At 63.2% G+C, this 19,482-nt stretch overlaps 6 protein-coding genes across 6 annotated transcripts; 3 read left to right on the forward strand and 3 right to left on the reverse strand.

Annotated features, from left to right (window-relative positions):
- Nucleotides 1-309: 309 nt before the first annotated feature.
- On the reverse strand, nucleotides 310-1,299 carry EMIHUDRAFT_105966 (hypothetical protein; the record flags this gene model as incomplete). Its single annotated transcript, XM_005761047.1, has 1 exon — nucleotides 310-1,299. The coding sequence occupies one exon, from the start codon at nucleotides 1,297-1,299 to the stop codon at nucleotides 310-312; it is 990 nt and encodes a 329-aa protein (XP_005761104.1).
- Nucleotides 1,300-3,021: 1,722 nt separating this feature from the next.
- EMIHUDRAFT_217301 (hypothetical protein) lies at nucleotides 3,022-4,209 on the reverse strand (the record flags this gene model as incomplete). Its single annotated transcript, XM_005760957.1, has 1 exon — nucleotides 3,022-4,209. One exon carries the CDS (start codon nucleotides 4,207-4,209, stop codon nucleotides 3,022-3,024), a length of 1,188 nt encoding a protein of 395 aa, XP_005761014.1.
- Nucleotides 4,210-4,818: 609 nt separating this feature from the next.
- Nucleotides 4,819-7,614, forward strand: EMIHUDRAFT_465525 (Hypothetical protein; the record flags this gene model as incomplete). Its single annotated transcript, XM_005760958.1, has 5 exons — nucleotides 4,819-5,287; nucleotides 5,547-5,656; nucleotides 6,521-6,644; nucleotides 7,181-7,230; nucleotides 7,561-7,614. The coding sequence occupies exons 1-5, from the start codon at nucleotides 4,876-4,878 to the stop codon at nucleotides 7,612-7,614; spliced, it is 750 nt and encodes a 249-aa protein (XP_005761015.1). The 5' UTR covers nucleotides 4,819-4,875.
- A 5,339-nt stretch (nucleotides 7,615-12,953) lies between these two features.
- On the forward strand, nucleotides 12,954-14,340 carry EMIHUDRAFT_438260 (hypothetical protein). Its single transcript, XM_005760959.1, has one exon. The coding sequence runs from the start codon at nucleotides 12,974-12,976 to the stop codon at nucleotides 13,913-13,915; it is 942 nt and encodes a 313-aa protein (XP_005761016.1). The 5' UTR covers nucleotides 12,954-12,973; the 3' UTR covers nucleotides 13,916-14,340.
- Nucleotides 14,341-15,196: 856 nt separating this feature from the next.
- EMIHUDRAFT_438263 (hypothetical protein) lies at nucleotides 15,197-16,394 on the forward strand (the record flags this gene model as incomplete). The annotated part of the gene is made up of 4 exons (XM_005760960.1): nucleotides 15,197-15,302; nucleotides 15,395-15,442; nucleotides 15,534-15,596; nucleotides 15,677-16,394. Coding segments are annotated over 4 exons (813 nt in total), but the record flags the coding sequence as incomplete, so codon positions are not given.
- A 1,569-nt stretch (nucleotides 16,395-17,963) lies between these two features.
- Nucleotides 17,964-18,740, reverse strand: EMIHUDRAFT_217308 (hypothetical protein; the record flags this gene model as incomplete). Its single annotated transcript, XM_005760961.1, has 3 exons — nucleotides 17,964-18,134; nucleotides 18,298-18,435; nucleotides 18,663-18,740. 3 exons carry the CDS (start codon nucleotides 18,738-18,740, stop codon nucleotides 17,964-17,966), a joined length of 387 nt encoding a protein of 128 aa, XP_005761018.1.
- Nucleotides 18,741-19,482: the final 742 nt, after the last annotated feature.

The raw sequence follows: 19,482 nt of genomic DNA on the forward strand, positions 1-19,482 counted from the left end.
TTTTTTTTCCCCCCCCCCCCCCCAATGTTTTAGTCTTTCTCTTTCTCTAGGAGAATAGTTCCTCTTCTCTCACTCTCTCTCATCTCATCTCTTCACTCTCTCTCTCTCTCTCTCTCTCTCTCTCTTTCTCTCTCTCTCTCTCTCTCTCTCTCTCTCTCTCTCTCTCTCTCTCTCTCTCTCTCTCTCTCTCTCTCTCTCTCTCTCTCTCTCTCTCTCTCTCTCTCTCGCGACCCGGTACCGCGAGCGGGCGGCGGCGGTCGGCGGGCCTCGACGCCCAACTTACAGCGCGCGATGGTGGGGACCGGCTCTCTATCCCGCGCGCGGCGCATCGTCCACTTCCGCTGCGATGGGCTCGAGCGCGCTCGCCCACGTCTCGAACTCCCTCTTGGAGCTGCGGAGCTTGAGCTCGCGCTCGCGCGTCTTGATGGTGAAGCGGTGGACGCCGTCGTCGCGCACCTCCTTGAGGAAGACCTCCGCACCGTCGCAGCGGAGCGAGCCGGCTGGGTGCTCGCCGCGCGCCGCGTCGTCCTCCGTCTTGTAGTAGGAGAGCTCGGCGCCGCCCGCGGGCAGCACGAAGTACCTCCGGTCCCACTTTTGTAGTAGCTTCATCTTGCCGCGCTCCTCGTGCCCGCCCGACTTCTTCTCAAGCCAGCCCCTGGCGCCGGTCCGGACGAGCACGGGCAAGCAGGGCGGGGGGCGCGCAGCGTCGGGGAGCTCCCACGTCGTCTCGTCCGACGGGGTGTGGTGAAAGTAGTGACGGCCAAACTCGTCCGCATACCGAGCCCACCCATTCTCGAGCGGGAGCGGGTCGGCAACCCGCCACTCGTGCGCCTCGCCTGCGGCAGAAAAGGCGCGGCGCATGTACTTTGCAGCGACAAACTCGCGCATGCGTCGGCTCTGGTTGCGGCCGTCTGCGGGCGTCGGCCGCCTAGCCGGTGGCCGCCACTCCCAGAAGAGAGAAGCGCGTTTGTTTCCCCACGACTCCATGTTGTCGACCCAGTCGTCGTTCCAGTCGTCAGCGGCGCAGCTCTTGACGCGGGAGATGTGCGTACCCAGAGAGCGATGCAGCCCCGAGCATCCGGCGCAGATGAATACTCCGATCGAGACGGACGCCCACGCCGTCCGGAACTCGACGTCGCCCTCACACTCGAAGCACTGCTTGTTGTGCGGCTCGCTGAGCAGGCTCTTGAGCCGCTCGGCGTTGCGCGCCTGCTCTTTTGCCGACGCTTTGTGCGTCGAGAGCACGACAATCCCGTCGCCGTGCATGACGCTTCGCGGCGACTCACCGCTCGAGGCCATCCTGCGGAGCACCTTGGCAGCCGCAAAAAGCGATCGACTTTCGCGCAGACACGCCTGAAAAGAATTTTTTACGCCTCCAAGTGCTCCAATCCTAATTTCTCACGACAATATGGGGCGTGCCGAGAGAGATCCCCTGTGCCCTGTGCCCAGCCCTCTCCGCGCCGCGATGCACCCTCCCCCTCGCTTTTGCAAAATCCTGCAAAGGTGGGGACGTGTCTGAGAGATTCTCTCTTCGTGTCTGTCCTCGACCCAGCCCTAGCTTGGGATGTCCGTTTTATTTCTTTATTTGTTTATGGGCGTGCCGTCCTCCCATCCCTCCTTTGGGTTGTTTGCTTTCTTTCTTTCTTTCTGGGCACGGGACTGGCGCGCACTCGTGGCACTAACACAGAGAAGCAAAAACAAATCTTCAGAGAAGAATTTTCTCAAGACTTCCTCCTCAAAAGAACTTACGGCGGTGGGAATTCTAGCGGGTACAGCAAGTAGCGGCGCGCCAACACACGCCAGCCAGCGTAGTGGTCCGTAGACTCGACAAGACAAAATTCTCCCTACTCGGCGTCGGCTCTGGGCCGGCGCGGGGGCCCCAGAGGGTGTCCATGCGGGGGGGGGATGGGGTCCGATGGCCCGCCGCCGATTTTTGCAGTTTTTTTGGCGATTTTCTACTTGTTTTCATGGGAATTCGGCGTACTTGCGGCCATGCTATCACGCCTTGCGACAGCCTGTCGGCGCTGTTGACCGTGCAATGATGCACAATTGATCACCTGCATAGCTCGCGGCCTTAGTATCCAGCATTCAGTGACGACCTGATCGTACGGCCAGTAGGAAGGTGTCCTTCCAGCGCGTGCACGCTTCTGACGCAATGCGCGTCACAAACTGCCTCGGATTGGCTGCTGGCACTCTCGAGGCTATGCCTACACAGCCTCGCGCGCATGGGCAGTCAAGAGGGACCATGCACTTCTCAGGACAGCGCCGGTGCCTCTCTCTTGGACCGGCAAACTTGGTGGTCTCGTGTCACCAATGTGACAAAACATTGTTTGGTATTGCTAAAAATCTCTCTCTCTCTCCCAATGTGGGACCAGTGCGGCATCGCGCCATCGACAGCTCTGAACTGCGCCTCACCACTGACCAGGAAGGCCGCCAAGTGGGCCAGCACCGGTCGCACATTGTGGCAGCAGTCAGCAGCGCATGTCTGGTAGCTAGAACAGCAGCGTCAGGGTCGCAGGGCCGGATCGTGTCAAGCCTCTCGCCCGGCCGGCCGCGTGCAGACGTCGGCCTGTCTGCTGTCTGGAGTGATCTGTCGGCGGTCAGTACGACCGATCAGGTCGGAGTTTTCTGATGGTTGGGGGGTCTATCTGTATGTACTCCTTGAGATCTTTCCAAATCTGCCCTCTACTTAACCGTACTTAATCGGGTAGGCGGTGGTATGAGCGAGTATGAGCGCCGGGGCCCCGTTTCCGCGCTGCTGCGCGGCGCACGGTGTGGGCCGGGGGGCCCCGCGCCACCCCAGAGGGCGTCGGATCTTGTAGCCAGTGAGCAGTGTTGAAAAAAAGAATTTCATCCCGCCAGCGTACGGCTGCCTAGACTGACTATAGACCCTTTGCCTGCCCCTGGCCAAGCTGCAAGCGCGCCCGCAGCCACCGCTCCCTCTAGACATACTGGCCCTTTGCTTGCCCCTGGCCAAGGCTCCGCCAGGCCGTGCGCGCTCCTCTGGTGCACACGAGGAGATCAGCCAATGATGCAGGCTCCGATCTTAGGGATCACTTTGCCGGCGCGCCCCTTCGGCTTGCCTCCGCCAGGCGCCGCGTCAGGCGATGGGGTGCTCGTGCTATCTGCGGAGGGGGTCCGCGACTCCCGAACGCGGGCAACCTCGTCGTCGAGTGAGCCCCTTTGCCTGAGCCTGAACCCGCTCTCCCGAGGCGTCGAGCGCTCGGGCCCAGCCTCGGGCACGCTCGTCAGCGAGCGCTCCGAAGAAGTGCTCAGGTACTTGAGGGACCCCTGCTTAAAGACGTGCTTGGCGATGGACATCTTGTCGGCCGACGGTTGCCGAAGGGTGCCAGGCGCGGCCCCCGACGGCTCACCCTCTGGCGTCTGGATGTTCGACGCCGCCTTGATGACGGCGGCCTGCTGCGCCTGGTACTCTGGCACGGCGGGGGACTGGATGGTGAAGAAGAATGAGGGGATACGCTCGGGTTCGTTGCACTCCACCGCCGTCTTGAGGAGGTGCATGAGCCCCTCTGCCGAGGTGGGGTTGGTCGCATGCAGCACGTTGTGCACGTTGATGAGTCGGATGAGCGAGTCCACGTCGGCCTGGTGCGGATGCGCGCTCAGCGGGTCGGTGAAGAAAATAACCGCGCCGATGTCTTCGAGGCACATCAGCGCCGCAATCTGCGCGTCCCCGCCCAGCGGACCCGAGGAGCACACGGCGCCGTAGACGACCTCGTCGTCCTCGCCAAAGACCGTGCGCAGCATCGCCATCGTCGACGCGGTGCCCGTCACGCGGAAACGCTTGAGCGTCTCGGCGTGCTCCTCCACAAACATCCTCATCGCCGGCTTCATGTGGTTGTGGGCGATTAGCGCGAGAGAGCGCATGTCGGACGGACCCAGCATCGAGGTACCCTCTTCGGACTTTTTGGACCGCATTGACTTATCGGACGCGAACAGGGATTCGAGCGACTGTTGGTTGTCGGCCCCAAATATGAGCTTCGCGCGGCGCGGGTGCCTCGATATCTCAGCCTCGATCCGGTCGAAGGCATCGTTGGTGAAGGAGGACGACAGGGCGACTCGTTTGATTGACGACTGAAGGATGTTCAGCTTTGTTGCCTCTCCGCTTATGGGCGGCGAATGGACCTTTGGCGCGGTGATTGGCGGCGACGCGGGCCTAGGCTGAGTTGCCCTCGGTTCTTTCGCGCACATTGGCGCGACAACACATGGTCGTATTGCAATAGGTACGTACTTTTAGCTGACTGGGAGAAAAGGGATCCCTCGTTTGGCGTGTCTGTTTTCTTTCTTTCTTTCTTTTAAAAGGGAGAGGGGGTTGGTAATATCACATATCTGCTGCATTGGCGCGACAACACATGGTAATATCTTCGGGCAACGCGGAATTAATTAGAGGGTAAGACTCTGACCTGTTCCGACTGTGATCAATCAGACCGAAGCTGAGTGAGTACTGACCTGTTCCCGAACGTCCTCACTTACGGATCATGGTCGGATCAGGGGCGGAACATGGTCTGGAAATTCCCTAGGTGCCGCCGCCGCTGACCGCTGTTCGAGCACGGTCGGATCAGGTCGGTCGATCAGGTCGGAACAGGGTCACAGTATTCGGAGTGTTCACGGCCTCTGCAGCCAGCATGTTTGAGAGACTACTTTATGTATCGTCGAGCGAGCGGACGAGCTCGGACCACTGCCAGACCACTGCCACCACCTGCCCCCAAAGTACAAAAAAGAAAGAAACCACGCAACCCAAAGTACACAGACGGCCGCTGTAATTCTTTTCTTCGCTGTGGCCATCACCTTTGTCCTGCCCTCTTATCTTTGCAACGCGCCCGCAGCCGGACGACCAAACAACCCCCACTTTGCGAGATGGCCGCCTCGCACACCAGCCTTCGGCAGAAGCGCGCCCGCGCGCACCTCGCGCTGCACACCGCGGTCCGCCGGTACGATGTGCCGCAGATCAAGGCGCTCATCGAGGACGGAGCCGAGCTGACAGAGGTGGACGAATTTGGCCGCACATCGCTTCACCTCGCCATCGTTGCGGCCTCGCAATCCCACCGCCAGCCAAACGGCGACGCGACTGTGCGGGAGATGGTCTCGGCGCTGCTCGCCGGCGACGTTGAGGCGCTGTGCGAGGTGCTCTGTCTGCACTCAGACGCGGGCCTCACGCCGCTCCACCTGGCCGCTCGCTGCGGCAACAGCAGCCTGATGGGGGTCCTGCTGGACTCCATCGACGAGGAGGTGCTCTCCGACGTGATGGAGATGAGGACGCAGCTGACCGGTCCGCCTCTCTCTCCTGCCTCTCTCTCCTGTGTTGCGCCTCTCTCTCTCTCTCTCTCTCTCTCTCTCTCTCTCTCTCTCTCTCTCTCTCTCTCTCTCTCTCTCTCTCTCTCTCTCTCTCTCTCTCTCTCTCTCAGCTCAGCTCTGCTCTCCTCTCCCCGCCTCTCCTCTCGCTCTCCTCTTCCCGCCTCTCCCCACCGCCCCTCCCCTCCCCGCCACACCTCTCCCCACACCTCTCCGCATCCGGCTTCGCCTCTCAGGCGACCTCTACTCCGGCAACTGGGGCAAGAAGGACGCAGACACCGGCGAGCTACGGCCTGGCGGGACGCGGCGCGAGCAGCACGGGGCCCTCCTCGGACCCTTCCCGGAAGTGTCCCGCAGGCGAGCTGGGAGAGCTCGACATCGAGCACATGACTCTGCTGCACCTGGCGCCGCACGAGTGCCACACCAAAGCCGGATCGAGAGGGGCTCGAGAGGGCCAGAGGCGCTGTCGAGAGTGCCGTTAGGCGCTGGAGCGACTCGATCCCAAGGAGGACGAAGACGACGACCCGGTCCCGCTGACCGCCGCCGCGCGCGCAGAGGCCGCCAAGCGAAGCTGGCGCAGGGCCTCGGAGAGGTTGCGGGAGGAGGGTCGAGAGGGCGGGTCGAGGGTGTAGGCGGTCGAGCTGGTCAAGATGCTCCTCCGGCGGGGGGCAGACGTCAACGCGCGGGACCACTACGGCGGCACGCCGCTCAACCAGGCGACAGATCGGACCAGATCGGACCGAGATCGCCCCGAGATCGCCTCGAGATCGCCCCGAGATCGCCCCGAGATCGGACCGATATCGCCCCGAGATCGCCCCGAGATCGCCCCGATGGCCCCGAGATCGTCCCGAGATCGGACGAGATCGACCCGAGATCGGCCCGAGGCCAGGCGGTGGGCGCCGGCTTGCACGACATGGCCGAGCTGCTCTGCTCGGCGGGCAGTAGATCTCCCTCACATCTCCCCCTCGTCTCCCCCATATCTCCCCTAGACTCCCCCTTCACCGCCCCCATATCTCTAACCCCCCCCCCACAAACACACACACATCTCTACCCCCACTCTCTCCTGTCTCTCCCCCGCATCACCCTCGCGCCACCCCGAGATCGCATCTCCCCCCACACCACCCCGAGATCTTCCCGAGCGCAGGCTGGCGCCGACCCGGCCGCGGCTGGCTGCAATCTCCCCCATATCTCCCCCACACCCCGAGCGCAGGCTGGCGCCGACCCGGCCGCGACTGGCTGCAAGCCGATCGGGACGGCCAACACGGTGCTCCACCAGGCGGCGGCGCGAGATTGCCCCGAGAGACGGCCCGAGAGCGAGATCGAGATCTCGCGAGGTGGAGCGAGATCGAGATCTCGCGAGGTGGAGCGAGATCGAGATCTCGCGAGGTGGAGCGCCAGGCGGCGACGCGAGGCGACGGCGAGATGGTCCGGCTGCTGCTGCGCCTCAACCCGCACCTGGACGTTGGCATCGGCGGGCAAGCCTAGATGCAGACTAGATGTGCAGAGGAGGGCAAGCTTAGGGGCAGATCCGTGCATTGGACGCGAGATACACACGTCCCCGAGGTGGTAGCCGAGGGGTGGCCGAGGTGGTAGCCGAGGTGTAGCCGAGGTGCAGCCGAGGTGGCCCTGGTCCAGAAGAGGGCCCTAGAAGCGGCGCACGGGCCTCTGTCTCCCGCCTGGCCCCTGAGAGGAGACAAGGGCTCAGACACCGCACTCCCTCCCACTCTGCTCTGCTGCACTCGTCGCGCGCGCCCTCCCGCGCTGCGGCCGAGTGCGCGGCCGACTGCCTAGCGTGAGACCCTCCACTCCCGCCCTGCCTCCAAGTCTCTCCATGCTCCTCTTCATGGGGTGTCTGGTCGTTGGCGCGTAGGCGGGCAGAACGGACTCACCCCGCTCTGCATGGCCGCGCGCTCCAACAAGGTCGAGGCCGCCCGCGCGCTAGTCGAGGGCGGCGCGGACCCAAGGGCGCGCCTATGAGCACGAATCTCGGCGAATCTCGGCGAATCTCGGCGAATCTCGGCGAATCTCGGCGAATCTCGGCGAATCTCACCTCACTTTGCCATGCCCGAGAAGGCGATCTGCGGCGTCTGGCAAGTCGGCGCTCGAGATCGGCCGAGATCACCCGAGATCACCCGAGGTTAGGCGGTCTCGGCGTTTGGAAAGTCGGCGCTCGAGATCGCGCGCACATGCGAGAGGAGTGCGACGGCCCAACCGCCCCGGTCTTTCATTGTGCACCTTTCTTGTTTTCAGGCGCGCACCAACAAGCGGGCTGCCATCCTGCGGCTCTTTGGCGAGGAGGCGTGAGGGCTCGGGGGCGGGGGCGGGAAGGGGGGGGGGGGTCTGGAGGAGGGCAGAGGGGAGGAGGGCTTAGGGGTGGAGGGCTTATTAGGGGAGGAGGGCTTATTAGGGGAGGAGGCGGGTTCAGGTCCCAGGGGGGGAGGGCATAGGGGAGGAGGGGGAGTGGAGGCCGTCACAACTAGTCCCCAATAGCAGCGCCGTCCTTTGGGTCGCCGTCCCGCGCCCCCTCCTCTGCTGGCCGGCCTCGCTCCCCGCCGGCGACCTCGTCCAACCGCAGCCGCGCTCTGACGTCTTGCAGAGTGCGGTATTTGCGAGGCTTGGCATAGGCCGAAGGCCCCGGAATGAGCGTACGGGCTGCGCGGCCTCCGTTCGTTTGCTTCCATGTTCGCAGCGCGCCGGCGCGAAGCTCGACGACGAGCGACCGTGCGGGCGTTGCTGCTGGCGTCGGTTTTTGAAGATCACGCGGACGGAGTGTCGAGATACGTACGCGTGATCCAGTTTCTTATAATTTCGTTTATCGGCCAAAGGCGGCGTTATTAGATATTTAATCTATCAGATTTGTTACACACAACACACACACCAGTCGCAGTCCCACCGGTGCAGCAGCCAGCACACCAGAGTGAGGCTGAGGGATCTTGGCGAGACGATTGAGGGGTCCCCGTACGTCAGTAGAGTATCCAGTGCTCATACAACCGGCACAACGGTCACAGCGAATGTGAAACCCCCTCGGAAATACTGGATCTTTGCCTTGGCTCCTTGGGGCCCCTCTGTCAGATCAAGAAGCGTGCACAGAGCAAAATTGGTAGAACCGTCTCCCTTGAGCTGCTGCGCCACTCTCGTAAACTCGTCGACGTAGCCACGTACGTGCCATATTTGGCTTGGCGGCTCGCTACCTGTCGGGTCACTCGTTGCGAAATCCTCGCGGGGCCGGAAGAATTCAGGGTAGCTCGCAGAACCATATTCGACGACGGCCACGATGCTCTCGTTCAGGTTTGTGTTGAACGCCTCGTCTTCAGACTCACATTGCGACACCCGATGGAAGCGTGTGCCGCCTTGGAGCGGCGAAAATTTATTCTCCTGCCAGAGACGAGCGTCGCTGGAAAACGTTATACCAAATTGCTGCTCGACACTCGCTCGCTCCGTTGAAGTGCCCATGAAAATGCCAGCGGCGGTAGCCAGGCTGCGCGCGTGAGCAGCTCTTGGAAGGACCCTGCCTTGTGTCCCCAGGGATGATAAGAGAGGCAATGTCGACTTGTTGCTTCTTGCCAGGCGAGCCGCCTTCGGCATCGCCATGTGGGGAGGACGCACGACGCAGCGATTCGTTCGTCTCTGCGTTGCGACGTACCGTGGAAAAAACCGAAGAACCCTACTCTCAACATTAATTCTCGCTCGTTCAACGTAGAAATTTATTTCTTGAGCACTTGAGCACTTGATAGGGTCGATTCCGCATGGTACGGGACCCCTCGATTTATTTCTGTGTAATGTAACTACTTACCTCCTGCCTGCCGCCTCCTTCCACCTCGCCCACGCCTCCGCCTCCCTCCACCTCCCCCCACCACCGACCGCCAGTCGCTGGCGGTACACAACTCGTGTATCATGCTTCGGCGACCCCCCCCCTCAATCAATCCTGTCGCCACCACCTCGCCCACGCCGCCCCCACCCTCAAGGACTGGTCTCCAAAAAGAAATTACGTTGAACCCATGCGGCGCTTTTATTTCTCCTTGGCGCTGGCGAGGGCGCGCGGCCGGGGGCGTGAGACGGGTCGCCGGATCGCACCGCTCGACCGAGCTGCAGACGGCGCCGTTGTTCCATATGCATCGCGACCAAGAGCCCACACGCGCCGCCACGATGCATATATCTCATCGAAGCATAAAAAGAAAAAAACCAGGCAATCTCAAGAGCATAACGCAAAACCAACCATGTCTCTTCACACTACACACGCGGGAGTCCTCATTACCCTTGCCAAGGACCTTCCGCTCATATCATCCGCGAGCCTCGCTGGGCACCACCTTCCGCGTCGAACAGCTGGAAGGCATCTGACGTCATACCTGCGTGGCGCATCATCTGGCACTGGGTGCAAGCGAAGCACCAGTAAGAAAGGCACACGTCCTCGCAAGCGTCGTGGCAGTACAATGCAGGAATCTGGTGGGCAGCGCGTTGGCGGCGGCGCGCAGAGCAGGTGAGGACGACCGCTGTGATCATGACGGTGATTGAGACCAGCGCCAGCACATGAAAGGCAAGCCAGTCGGGCTGTGAAAGCCACATAGGCACAGGCGCGAGGGTGAAGCAGGGGTCGCCCGCCTCAACCTGCCTCCCCCCGTTCCAGCCGGCGCGAGGGAAGACCAGGTGGTCTGCGCCGATGGCGGACTCCTCGCACAGGACCATTGACGGCGCGAACAAGATGTTGTTTACTCCATTCAGGACCTGGTTTCCCCAGAAGATGCAGACGAGCAGGGCAAACATGAGCTGCGCCTTGGTACCCGTGTAAGCGTACCTTAGCCAGAGCTGAGTGGTCGTGATTGGGTAGCAGAAGCAAACAGATAAGGAGCTCGTTGTATCCGCACAGATGTCAAACAGTCCCGAGGACCAGCGGCGGCTCACGGCGTTTGGCTTTGCGTCGTTCATCCTCCCACTCTCGGGATCGGGAGCCGGAGAGGGCACAGAGGGTATTGGGGCCACAATCGTCGCTTGCTCCTTCATCTTGGCGGTCAACAGCACCAGCGCCACCGTGTGCGAGGCCGACGGACGAAGGCGGCCACAGAGGTTTGGGCGTAAAAAGGGACGAGCACTACAATCCAAATCAAACGCGCGCCGCGTGGGCTAAACGCTACGTGAGTCTATCACCTCGAACTCGAGACTAGATCGGCTTCCGGTACCACCCTCTGCAGTGACTACCCACGTCCCTGCGGCATGAATGGAGCGTCGCCGAAAATCAAAGCACAAGAAACCGCAACTGTCTGCAGTGCCAAATTTTGGTGAAAATGAGTCCTTCCCAGTAGGATCGTGGTACTGGCGGTGGACAGCCTCCGAAGGGACGCCGAGCCAAGCAAAGGAGAGGCGCTCTCCGATGCCATGCACAGCGCGTACCTGTGCATTGAGCCCCGGCGGATACTGGGCGGAAAGGGGTCCACCAACGTGTCCTCGAAACTCCTGCTCAAACATCGGCGGCGTCTGTCCAAAGACTGTCTCAAAAGACTCGCCAAAGGACTCACCGCCGGCCATCCGCTGAAGGACTTGCCTCAAGGACCCGAGGCCCGCGGCGTGGCCTCGAACCAGGAACTCGACAGCGAGATGAGCCAACTCCCCCACGTGACCCGCAGTGGAGACCAACGCAGCGCCCCAACGCGCCCCGGATCTGAGAGGCACGAGCAGTGGCAGCGTTGCGACACGCGCCGCGCCGACTGCCTTTGCCTCGCGAACGAAGCGGATCTTGTCCCCGTAGGCTGGGTCTGACTCCGCGGCAATGGCCATCGCAAGCGCCTCGGCACAGCCTTCGTTGAACCACGTCGGTATGCGCCTCTTTGGTGCGAGGCTCCTAATCACCTGGTGGCCCATCTCGTGTGCTATGGTTCGCAGAGCGGCCAACAGGCACCAGAACTGGCCCGCGTCGTGAAAGGTTCCGGGCCGTGGCCCAGTGGCGATGCTCACGCCACGGCACGTTGGACCGAGGCCGCTTGACCTGCCGAGCTCGATTGCCGCACGTCGGCACTCAGCGGCTGAGCGGAGCAAGTACACGTTGAGGTCGAAGGGTTCGGCTTTGAGTAGACCAAAGATGCGACGGGCCGCCAGAAAGCATGCCCTCCGCCCGTGCTCAAGTGCGGCGGCTTTGACACCGCACTGAGTGCGGACCCGCACCAATAGCTCCACAGGCTGGTGCCCAGGTGCCCCGCCGCATGCGCTGAATGCGAGGCATTCCAGGTCGAACTCCCAGCCGTCAATCACCTCGCGAGTGCAGGACTGATCGCCGGGATCCGCAGGCTCCATGACACACACATAGTTTAGTACGTACAAAAGAGAGAACCCATCATCGCGTGTTGTTTAATAAATTTTACATGGTTACGCGGTATTAAACTAAAAGTACAAAAAACTGGAATGGAAAGGGTCCTCACGACGCGATGTCTGCTCGCATTCTCACACCTAAAGATACGTCGTACGTCCCTCTTTTCTTCATTCAGTCAGCACGATGTGGGCGCTTTCCGGACCCCAGCGCAGCGTCTCAGATCCGTCCTCTCATGACCCAATCTGCTCGCCCCTGCCATCTGACGTTGTCGCCGATAACGACGTGGAGATGTGCGACGCGACTGAACAATCCATCTATCTCGCAGGACCAACCAAAGAAAGAAAGAAAGAAAACGGACAGCCCAAGGGAGGGATGTGAGCTGGCCGCTGCGGAGACCTCACCCGCGGCACGTTTGGAGAGGACCAGAATGACGACTAGCCTTCCATTGAAACCAACCCTCCTTTCCAAAGTCACAAGCTAAAGATGTTCAGACACGGGCCTCCCGGAGGGGGGTACTCTTTAGCTGTACTCTCCCGTATGGGAAGCCCCCGGTACTCTCTAGCTGTACTCGCCTGGCAGGGGTTGAATTGATACCCGCTGGGTAGGTCAGCTCGAGGAGCTGTATGTGATCTGTGATCTGTGAGGGTCCGCCCGCAGGCGCATTTTGTATACCGAGGCGGTGCCCGGTGCCGAACCTGTCGGACCTTAAGACAGCATTGTAGATCCCTGGGCGAGGGTGGTGGCGTCCCCGTCGGGTCAGGGCTGAAGGCGGGGGAGACCAACCCGATCTCTCCGGCGTCCCGGGAGCGTGATTGACACCTCCCCCCGTGCCGAGGAGCTGTATGTACCTGAGTCGGGCACTCAAGGCGTACCGCACGGCGGAGAAAAAGGCGGCGGACGAGGATCCGCTAGCTGTGACCCGTGCCACTCTGTCTGTCTACATCTGCTTGTTTGTTAAACTCGAGTTGTTTGTTTGTCTTCCCGCTCCGGTGAGGCTGTATCAGGGCCCAGGGGCCAGGGGGAGGGGCCCGGTGATGAGAACACGTTCCGAGCCTAGCTACACACACATTCTGATCCATTCTTTCCCGTTACCTTCCCACTCAGGTGCGAACAGACCTTCAGCTTCACTTCAAATAAATCCCGAGCCGAACAAGACCTCTTCGGTATGCTGTTGGCAATACCTGACAACCTGACTGAGGAAGATCCTCCCACTTTACCACCCCCGACCGAGGTGCGGCACATCCACAAGTTCGAGAGTTGTTGCAAGTTCGTGGGTGGGTGCATAGGTTTTTGAATTGAAGAAACCCTCGGGGCCCACCCCGACCACCCTGGACGTGACGCAACTCGCCTTGGACGGTGGTGTACATGCTGCAACTCTGGCTCGCAACCGCCGGCATCTCGCGCACGCCGCCGCTGCGCGCTCGCACTCCGCTGGCAAGCATCGCTGAGTCGGCGAGCGTTCACTCGCCGCTCGCCTCCTCTGCGCTCACCGCCGTCTCCTGCCACCCGGTGGTGACACGCAACGAGTACTGCTCGTGGTTTGCAAAGGGCGAGGCCACTGACGAGCAGGTCAAGGACCTGGTCGTTCAGTTCTCCGTCTTCTCCAACCTCTTCCTCCTCGCCCAACTGAACAAGGTCATCAACTCGCCGACGCTGGAGGGCGCACGCGAGGGCAAGGAGATCCTCGCCAACGAGATTGGGGTCGTCTTCAAGCCAAAGAAGCAGAAGACGGCCGAGCTGGCGCGCGAGGCGGCCGCCAAGGGCTTCGATCCGAGCGTCGTCGGTGTCACCGGCTCTGTCGAGGGCGGAGTCTTCTCGCACCGCGCCGCCCACTTCGAGTGGCTCTGCGACGTCGGCAAGGACATGGGGCTGAGCTTTGACCAGCTGGGCAAGCGGCGCCACGGATCGGAGGCGACGCTCCACTTTTGCGACGCGCTGTACCGCATCTACGGCTCCGAGGACCTGTCCACCGCGCTCGGCGCCTCCTTTGCCATCGAGCACTGGGCCAACGCCGGCTTTTGGGACCAGCTGATCGAGGGGTTCGAGCTGCTGAACGCCAAGCGGCCGGCGGGGGCGAAGCGGTACCCAATGGGCTTCTGGCGCTTCCACCAGGCCCTCGAGGCGCAGCACGCCGCGCACACGATGGACGAGCTCGAGGAGGCCATCGAGGACGGGCTCATCTCGGACGAGGTCCGCTTCCGGCAGGCGGCGCACGAGATGCTGGACGCGTGCTCCATCTTCTGGGAGGGCCTCGAGGCGAGCCGCCAGGGCCGCCCGTACTCGGTGACCACGCTCAAGGCGCGCTAGTCGCGCTCCCGCCGCACCTGCGGCCCGGCCGGCGAAGGTCGCACCTGCAAGCATCAAAGCGCGCGCTTAGCAGAGGGCGCCGGTGCCCGCCTCGCCTGCGGAAGAGAAGAAGCGCACGGAGCTCTGGGATGTCGATAAGAGCAAAGGCTTGCACCGAGCGCGGGAGGCGTTCCTGTGCCACTGTGTGCGTGAAGGAAGCGTGGGAGCTCTCGTGGCAGGGCCAGCTGGGGAGAGAGTACCCGGTCGACGGTGGGGAGAGACCGACTGCGGGAGCGAGGTCGCTCCGAGGAGTGGTCGGTGCAACGAGAGAGTCGTGATATGCGGGAGCGGATGCGAAGCAGCGGCTTGGTGAGCGGAGCGGAGGAGTGCGAAGAGTCGAGCGTTGCAGTGTTGTGCGAGGGCTAACGAAAGAAAGGGAGCGTGGGAACAACCGGGCTCGCTGTTTTTTGGTGGCACATTTGGAGGGCGCGCGCCGCAGAATCCAGAAAGAAAGAAAGAAAACACACAAGAGGGAGGGATGGGAGGACGGCATGCCGCCACCACACAGGGATTTTAAGGAGAGGAGTGTGGTGCTAGCCGTCGCCCACCCTGACCCAAGAAAGAAAGAAAACATACAACCCAAGGGAGGGATGGGAGGACGGCACGCCGCAACCATAGAGGGATTTTAAGGAGAGGGGTGTGGTGCGCTAGCCGTCGCCCACCCTTGGGCGTCTGCCTCTTCCTATCTCTCTTCGCAGTCTCTCGCCGATTCTTGCTGCAACCTTCATGCCACCTCGCGGTCGTCCCACTCTCGTCGTTCTCCCTCTTGTCGCTTCCTCCTCTGTCGCGTCGCTCTCCTCTGCCTCGTTCTGCGCCGCCGCCGCCGCCTGCCGCTCCCTTGCTCTCGCGGCTTCTCTCACCTTTCGTCGCAGCTCTGCCCTCCTTGCTGCATATTTTTTGGCCCCTCGTTGACGTTGTTGTCGAGCTTATCGAGCTCTCCTCGCGCAAGGACGACTCTTCTGACGCCCACTGCGATCATCTGCCGCCAAGTCATATCGTTGCTCAGGTCCACTCTCTCCTCGAACACTTGTGCCTCCACGGATGATGCTGGCGCTGGGGTCCCCTTCGGGTGCATCGTGACAGCTGGCGACGAGATTACCACAGGTGTTTCGTCCTCCTCGGAGTCTTCTTCCCCGGCTTCCTCCCGTTCGGCTCTACGTTCAGCGTGGCTCACCCTCCATGCCGTGAACTGAGCCTAGCGCGCAGAGATCGACTCATCTTCTTTCCAGCGAAGCTAGCCAGATTCGCCAGGATGCTCGCGGCCGTCGCTGCGCTGTTGTCCTTCACCGCCCCGCTCGCGAGCCGGCCGGTCGCGCAGCGCGGCGCGGCAGTCAGCATGGGCGAGAAGGCGCGCGCGCAGCGCGCTGACCGTCGCCACTCTCGGTCTCGCCGTATTCCGCCGCCCTGCGTGCTCACCGCAGACGGCCGCGCTCTGCGCAGGTGCTCTCACTCGACAACATGGGCCTCTACAGTGGCAAGGCGGCGCAGGCGCGCGCTCCGTCCGCGCGCTCCTGCGCAGCCAGCCGGACACGAAACCGGAAGCACAGCTCTGACTGCTTCGTCCCGTCTGTGCCCGCAGAAGGCACCCGTGCGCGTGCTCACCCGCATCGAGGACCTGCGCGTGCTCACCAGCCTTGCCGAGGTGAGCTGCCGCCCGCGCTAGCCGGCTGCGTCGTGCGCGCAGCTCTGTCACCGACTCGCGTCTCGCGGCGCCGTCCCTAGGCGGGCGTTCTCTCGGCCGCGGAGGAGGCGGGCGTCTTCTCCAAGCTGGAGAGCGCGGGCGCAATCAGCCAGGCCGAGAAGCTGCTGCCGCTCGCCGACAAGCTGCAGGTCCTTGCGCTCGCCGAGACCCTCATCAATGTGCCGGCCGGCCTGCTCACCGCCGCTGCCGTCGCGCTGCTCGCTGGCGAGGTCGGGCTGATTGCTGCGGTGCCAGACGACAGCGCGCCGCTGGTCGCCCTACAGCTGGTGTCGGGCGGCGTGGCCGGCTTGGGCGCTGTGGTGCTGCTGGCGTCGGGCGCCCTCTTCTCGGCGCTCCAGAGCACGGACTAGGTTTGCACTCAGGCGGGCACGCAGCTGGCACGCAGGTTGGAAAGCTCCGAGGGCTTCATCTCTCCCGCTCGGGCTCGGAGGCGGTCGTCGGACGGGTGTTGTGGGGGGTGCGCGTTCTCTGTGATGGGCAGCGCGAAACGCATGGCGGCGTGGGTGGTGCAAGGGAATGTGCGCAAGCGAGCGGACGAGCCGACGAGCGCGCGGACGGCGCGTGCCTTTTCTCGCGGCGTCCGGGGCGTGACGCGTGTGCGGCTATAGCCCTATAGAGTTGGTGAGAAACACGTGTCCCGTCGCGTTACGGCTTACGCGTGCCCGAACTATGACTTTAGCATCGGCTACTCTCGCCTCGTCTCGGTCCGAGAGCGCCGCATATTCGACTATCACTACGTTTTCTACCCGACCGTAGACCGTACGAGGTACGAGAGGGACTATAGAGTCTAGAGACACGGTACCGTGGAGTGTCCGTGTGTCCCGGGGGGGGATATGTGCGCCTCCTCCAGTGGAGAGATCGAGCTCGACCTGAACGGTCAGCGGCGCGACCGCTGAATCGCAGCCGTTCGTGCTACACGCATGCTTCGTTACATTTTCACATTACTTCCCCCCCTCCCTACCACCCTGCCGGGCAATAGGGTTGCCGCAAACTCGATTTTTTGTTTGCTCACTTCGGCCGCGGCGGCAGCACCTCCTCGCTGGTCGATGGACAAGCTCAGAGCTGCGGCAGCGAAGGCGGCGGAGGAAGCCAAGGCGGCAGGCGCACAGGCGGCGGAGAAGGTCGAGGCGGAGCTCAGAGCTGCGGCGGAGAAGGCCAAGGCGGCAGGCGCACAGGCGGCGGAGACGGCCGAGGCAGAGCTCAGAGCTGCGACCGAGAAGGCCAAGACGGCAGGCGTGCAAGCGGCGGAAAAGGCGCAGGCGGCGGGCGTTCAGATCTCGGCGAAGGCCCAAGCCGAGCTTGCCCAGGCGGCAGAAAGGGCCAAGGCGGCGGGCGCCGAGGCGGCAAGCAGTGCGCTGGAGAAGGCGGCCACCGCGAGCAAGCCGCACCTTGACCGGGCGGCGGCGGCGAGCTCTGAGGCGCTCGGCGAGGCCGCCGACTTGGCTGCATCGGCGAGCAAGCTGGCGGCCGAGCGAGCGGCGACGGCCGGCACGCACGCGGCCGCAGCCAGCAAGCTTGCGGCTGGTGCCGCGGCGGAGCAGGTCAAGAAGGCGAGCGGCGCGACTCTCGAGCAGGCGTCGGCCCGGCGCACGGGGGCTGTGCCTTCCAGCACATGCCTTCCAGGACGTGCATGTGCAGGACATGCACGGGGCATGCCTACAGGCGTCAGCCAGGAGCACCGCCTACCTGCGGCGGCTGCGCAACCAGGCGCTGAAAGAGGCCCGGCTCCCCAATCACCTCTCTCCTCACAGCAATGGATGGACAGGTGGGGAAGAGTCTGAACGCGGTATGGGTGGCACGCTAGCGACAGAGAGACAGCCACACTGGAGCGACACACAAGACCCACAAACCAGACACTCGGCCAGCTGGGCTGCCAGGTGTTGGGTGCGATCTTCGCGGGACTCGCCGTCTACTCCTTCGCCTCCAGCGCGCCACGGCAGATCAAGGAGTACCTGCTGGAGAGGGAGAAACTCAAGGGCGGCGGTCACTCGGGTGTCGACACGCCGCGCCCGGGCGGGAACGAGAGCAACCCGCCGGCGGACGAGGCGGGAGGCAAGCCGTGGTGGCAGGTGTGGCGGTGAGCGGGGTGTGAGAGCATACGTCGCGACTGTAATTTGTGTAAGAGATGAGAAACAAGAAATCACGGGGAAGGGGCCACGGTCGCACAAGGGATACCTGATCTAACCCCGTATCGCCCCCCACGTGCCCACCTGCCAACAGCCAACACCCCTCCCCGTTTCTCGGCCGGTCGTCCCCACTGACGTCGCTCTCCTCTCTCACTGTGTGGTACAGCACGTGTCTCTCGCCTCAGACCCCGAGGGGCCCCGCCGCGCCCACTTGCTCGTGCACCTCGCCGCTCGGCAGCATGACCTTGAGCGAGCCGTCCGCAAAGACAATCTCCTTGAGGCCGTCAGCAAAGTGGCGCTCCACCTGGCCGTTCGGGAAGTGGTAGAGCTGCGTGCCGTCGGGCTCCGAGACCTAGCGCATGGATGCAGGCGAGGGAGGGGGTGGGGGACGGCCTCTCGAGCCCCTCCTCACGTCAACCCACCGAGCAGCTGCCTGCCGTCGAATACGGTCGCCTCCTCGAGTGCCAGCTGGAGTGCGAGAGGCAGCTAAGTCCCGCATCTAGGGCTGCCGAGACGTGCGTGGTATCTGCCTCTGCGTGGTAGTAGACGACGCGCCGCGAAGTCGCCGTCTGCTTGACGTCGCCGTTGCAAAAGAAGACCGTCTGCAGCCCGCTCGGCAGCACGTCCTTGCGCGTGCCCGTCGCGTACAGCACCTCGCACCGGCCGGAGCGGTAGAGCCTCTCCACCTTGCCGGCGGCCAACCTCGGGTCATCTCGGTGTCATCTCGGGTGCTCTCGGTTCATCTCGGTGTCATCTCGGGTCATCTCGGGTCATCTCGGGTCATCTCGGGGCATCTCGGGGCATCTCGGGGCATCTCGGGTGCTCTCGGAGAATCTCGCGTGCTCTCCACCTTCCCGTCGGCATGCGAGTCCTCCTGCACCGGCCGCCCCTCCTCCACAGGCAGCGGCTCGAAATACGGGTTCGCAGACAGGACCGCACACCCGTGATCGCGGCTCATCCCGTGCAGCCGCTCGGCGGTGGCCGCCGCCGCCGCCTCGGCCGCCGCCTCGGCCGCCGCCTCGGCCGCCGCCGCCGCCTCGGCCTCTGCCCTCGCCTCCGCTGCCGCCTCCGCCTCCGCTGCCTCCGCCTCCGCCGCCTCCGCCTCCGCCGCCTCCTCCTCCGCCGCCGCCTCCTCCTCCGCCGCCGCCTCCGCCGCCGCCTCCGCCGCCGCCTCCGCCGCCGCCGCCTCCTCGTCCTCCTCCTCCTCCTCGTCCTCCGACCGGAGGTACCTAATCTCGGGTCATCTCGGGTCGTCTCGGGCAATCTCGCCCTCCTCGTCCGACCGGAGGCGGCACTCGGACGCGTCGTACGCCGCCGTGATGCCGACGCCGCCGCCAAGTCTGCCGCGACCGTACTCACCGCTGCCGCGACCGTACTCGCCGCTGCCGCGACTGTGCTCGCCGCTGCCGCGACCGTGCTCGCCGCTGCCGCGACCGTGCTCGCCCGAGACGAGGCGCGACGGGTGCCTGTGCGTCAAGTGAGGCATGGCCCCCTCCCCTCCCCATTCTTAAGGGGTGACTCACATTCATATTCGAGCCCGACCTAGTTGATTTATACCACCCGTCTCTTTCAATGGTCATTATTGTCCGTTATGTGATAGATGCTCCATTCTTCGTTCCTAACGCTCTCTTATGGACCCCCCATCACGATCTGTTCATCGTTTATTCCTCCTGCTCTGTCCCTAATTTTTTTTTTAAGAC

Source organism: Emiliania huxleyi (assembly GCF_000372725.1).
Source record: "Emiliania huxleyi CCMP1516 unplaced genomic scaffold EMIHUscaffold_73, whole genome shotgun sequence".
Taxonomy (NCBI): Eukaryota; Haptophyta; order Isochrysidales; family Noelaerhabdaceae; genus Emiliania; species Emiliania huxleyi.

Bases quoted from the DNA above. Each gene is read 5' to 3' on its own strand.
- EMIHUDRAFT_438260 (XM_005760959.1), top strand. From the start codon at position 12,974: ATGCTGCAACTCTGGCTCGCAACCGCCGGCATCTCGCGCACGCCGCCG.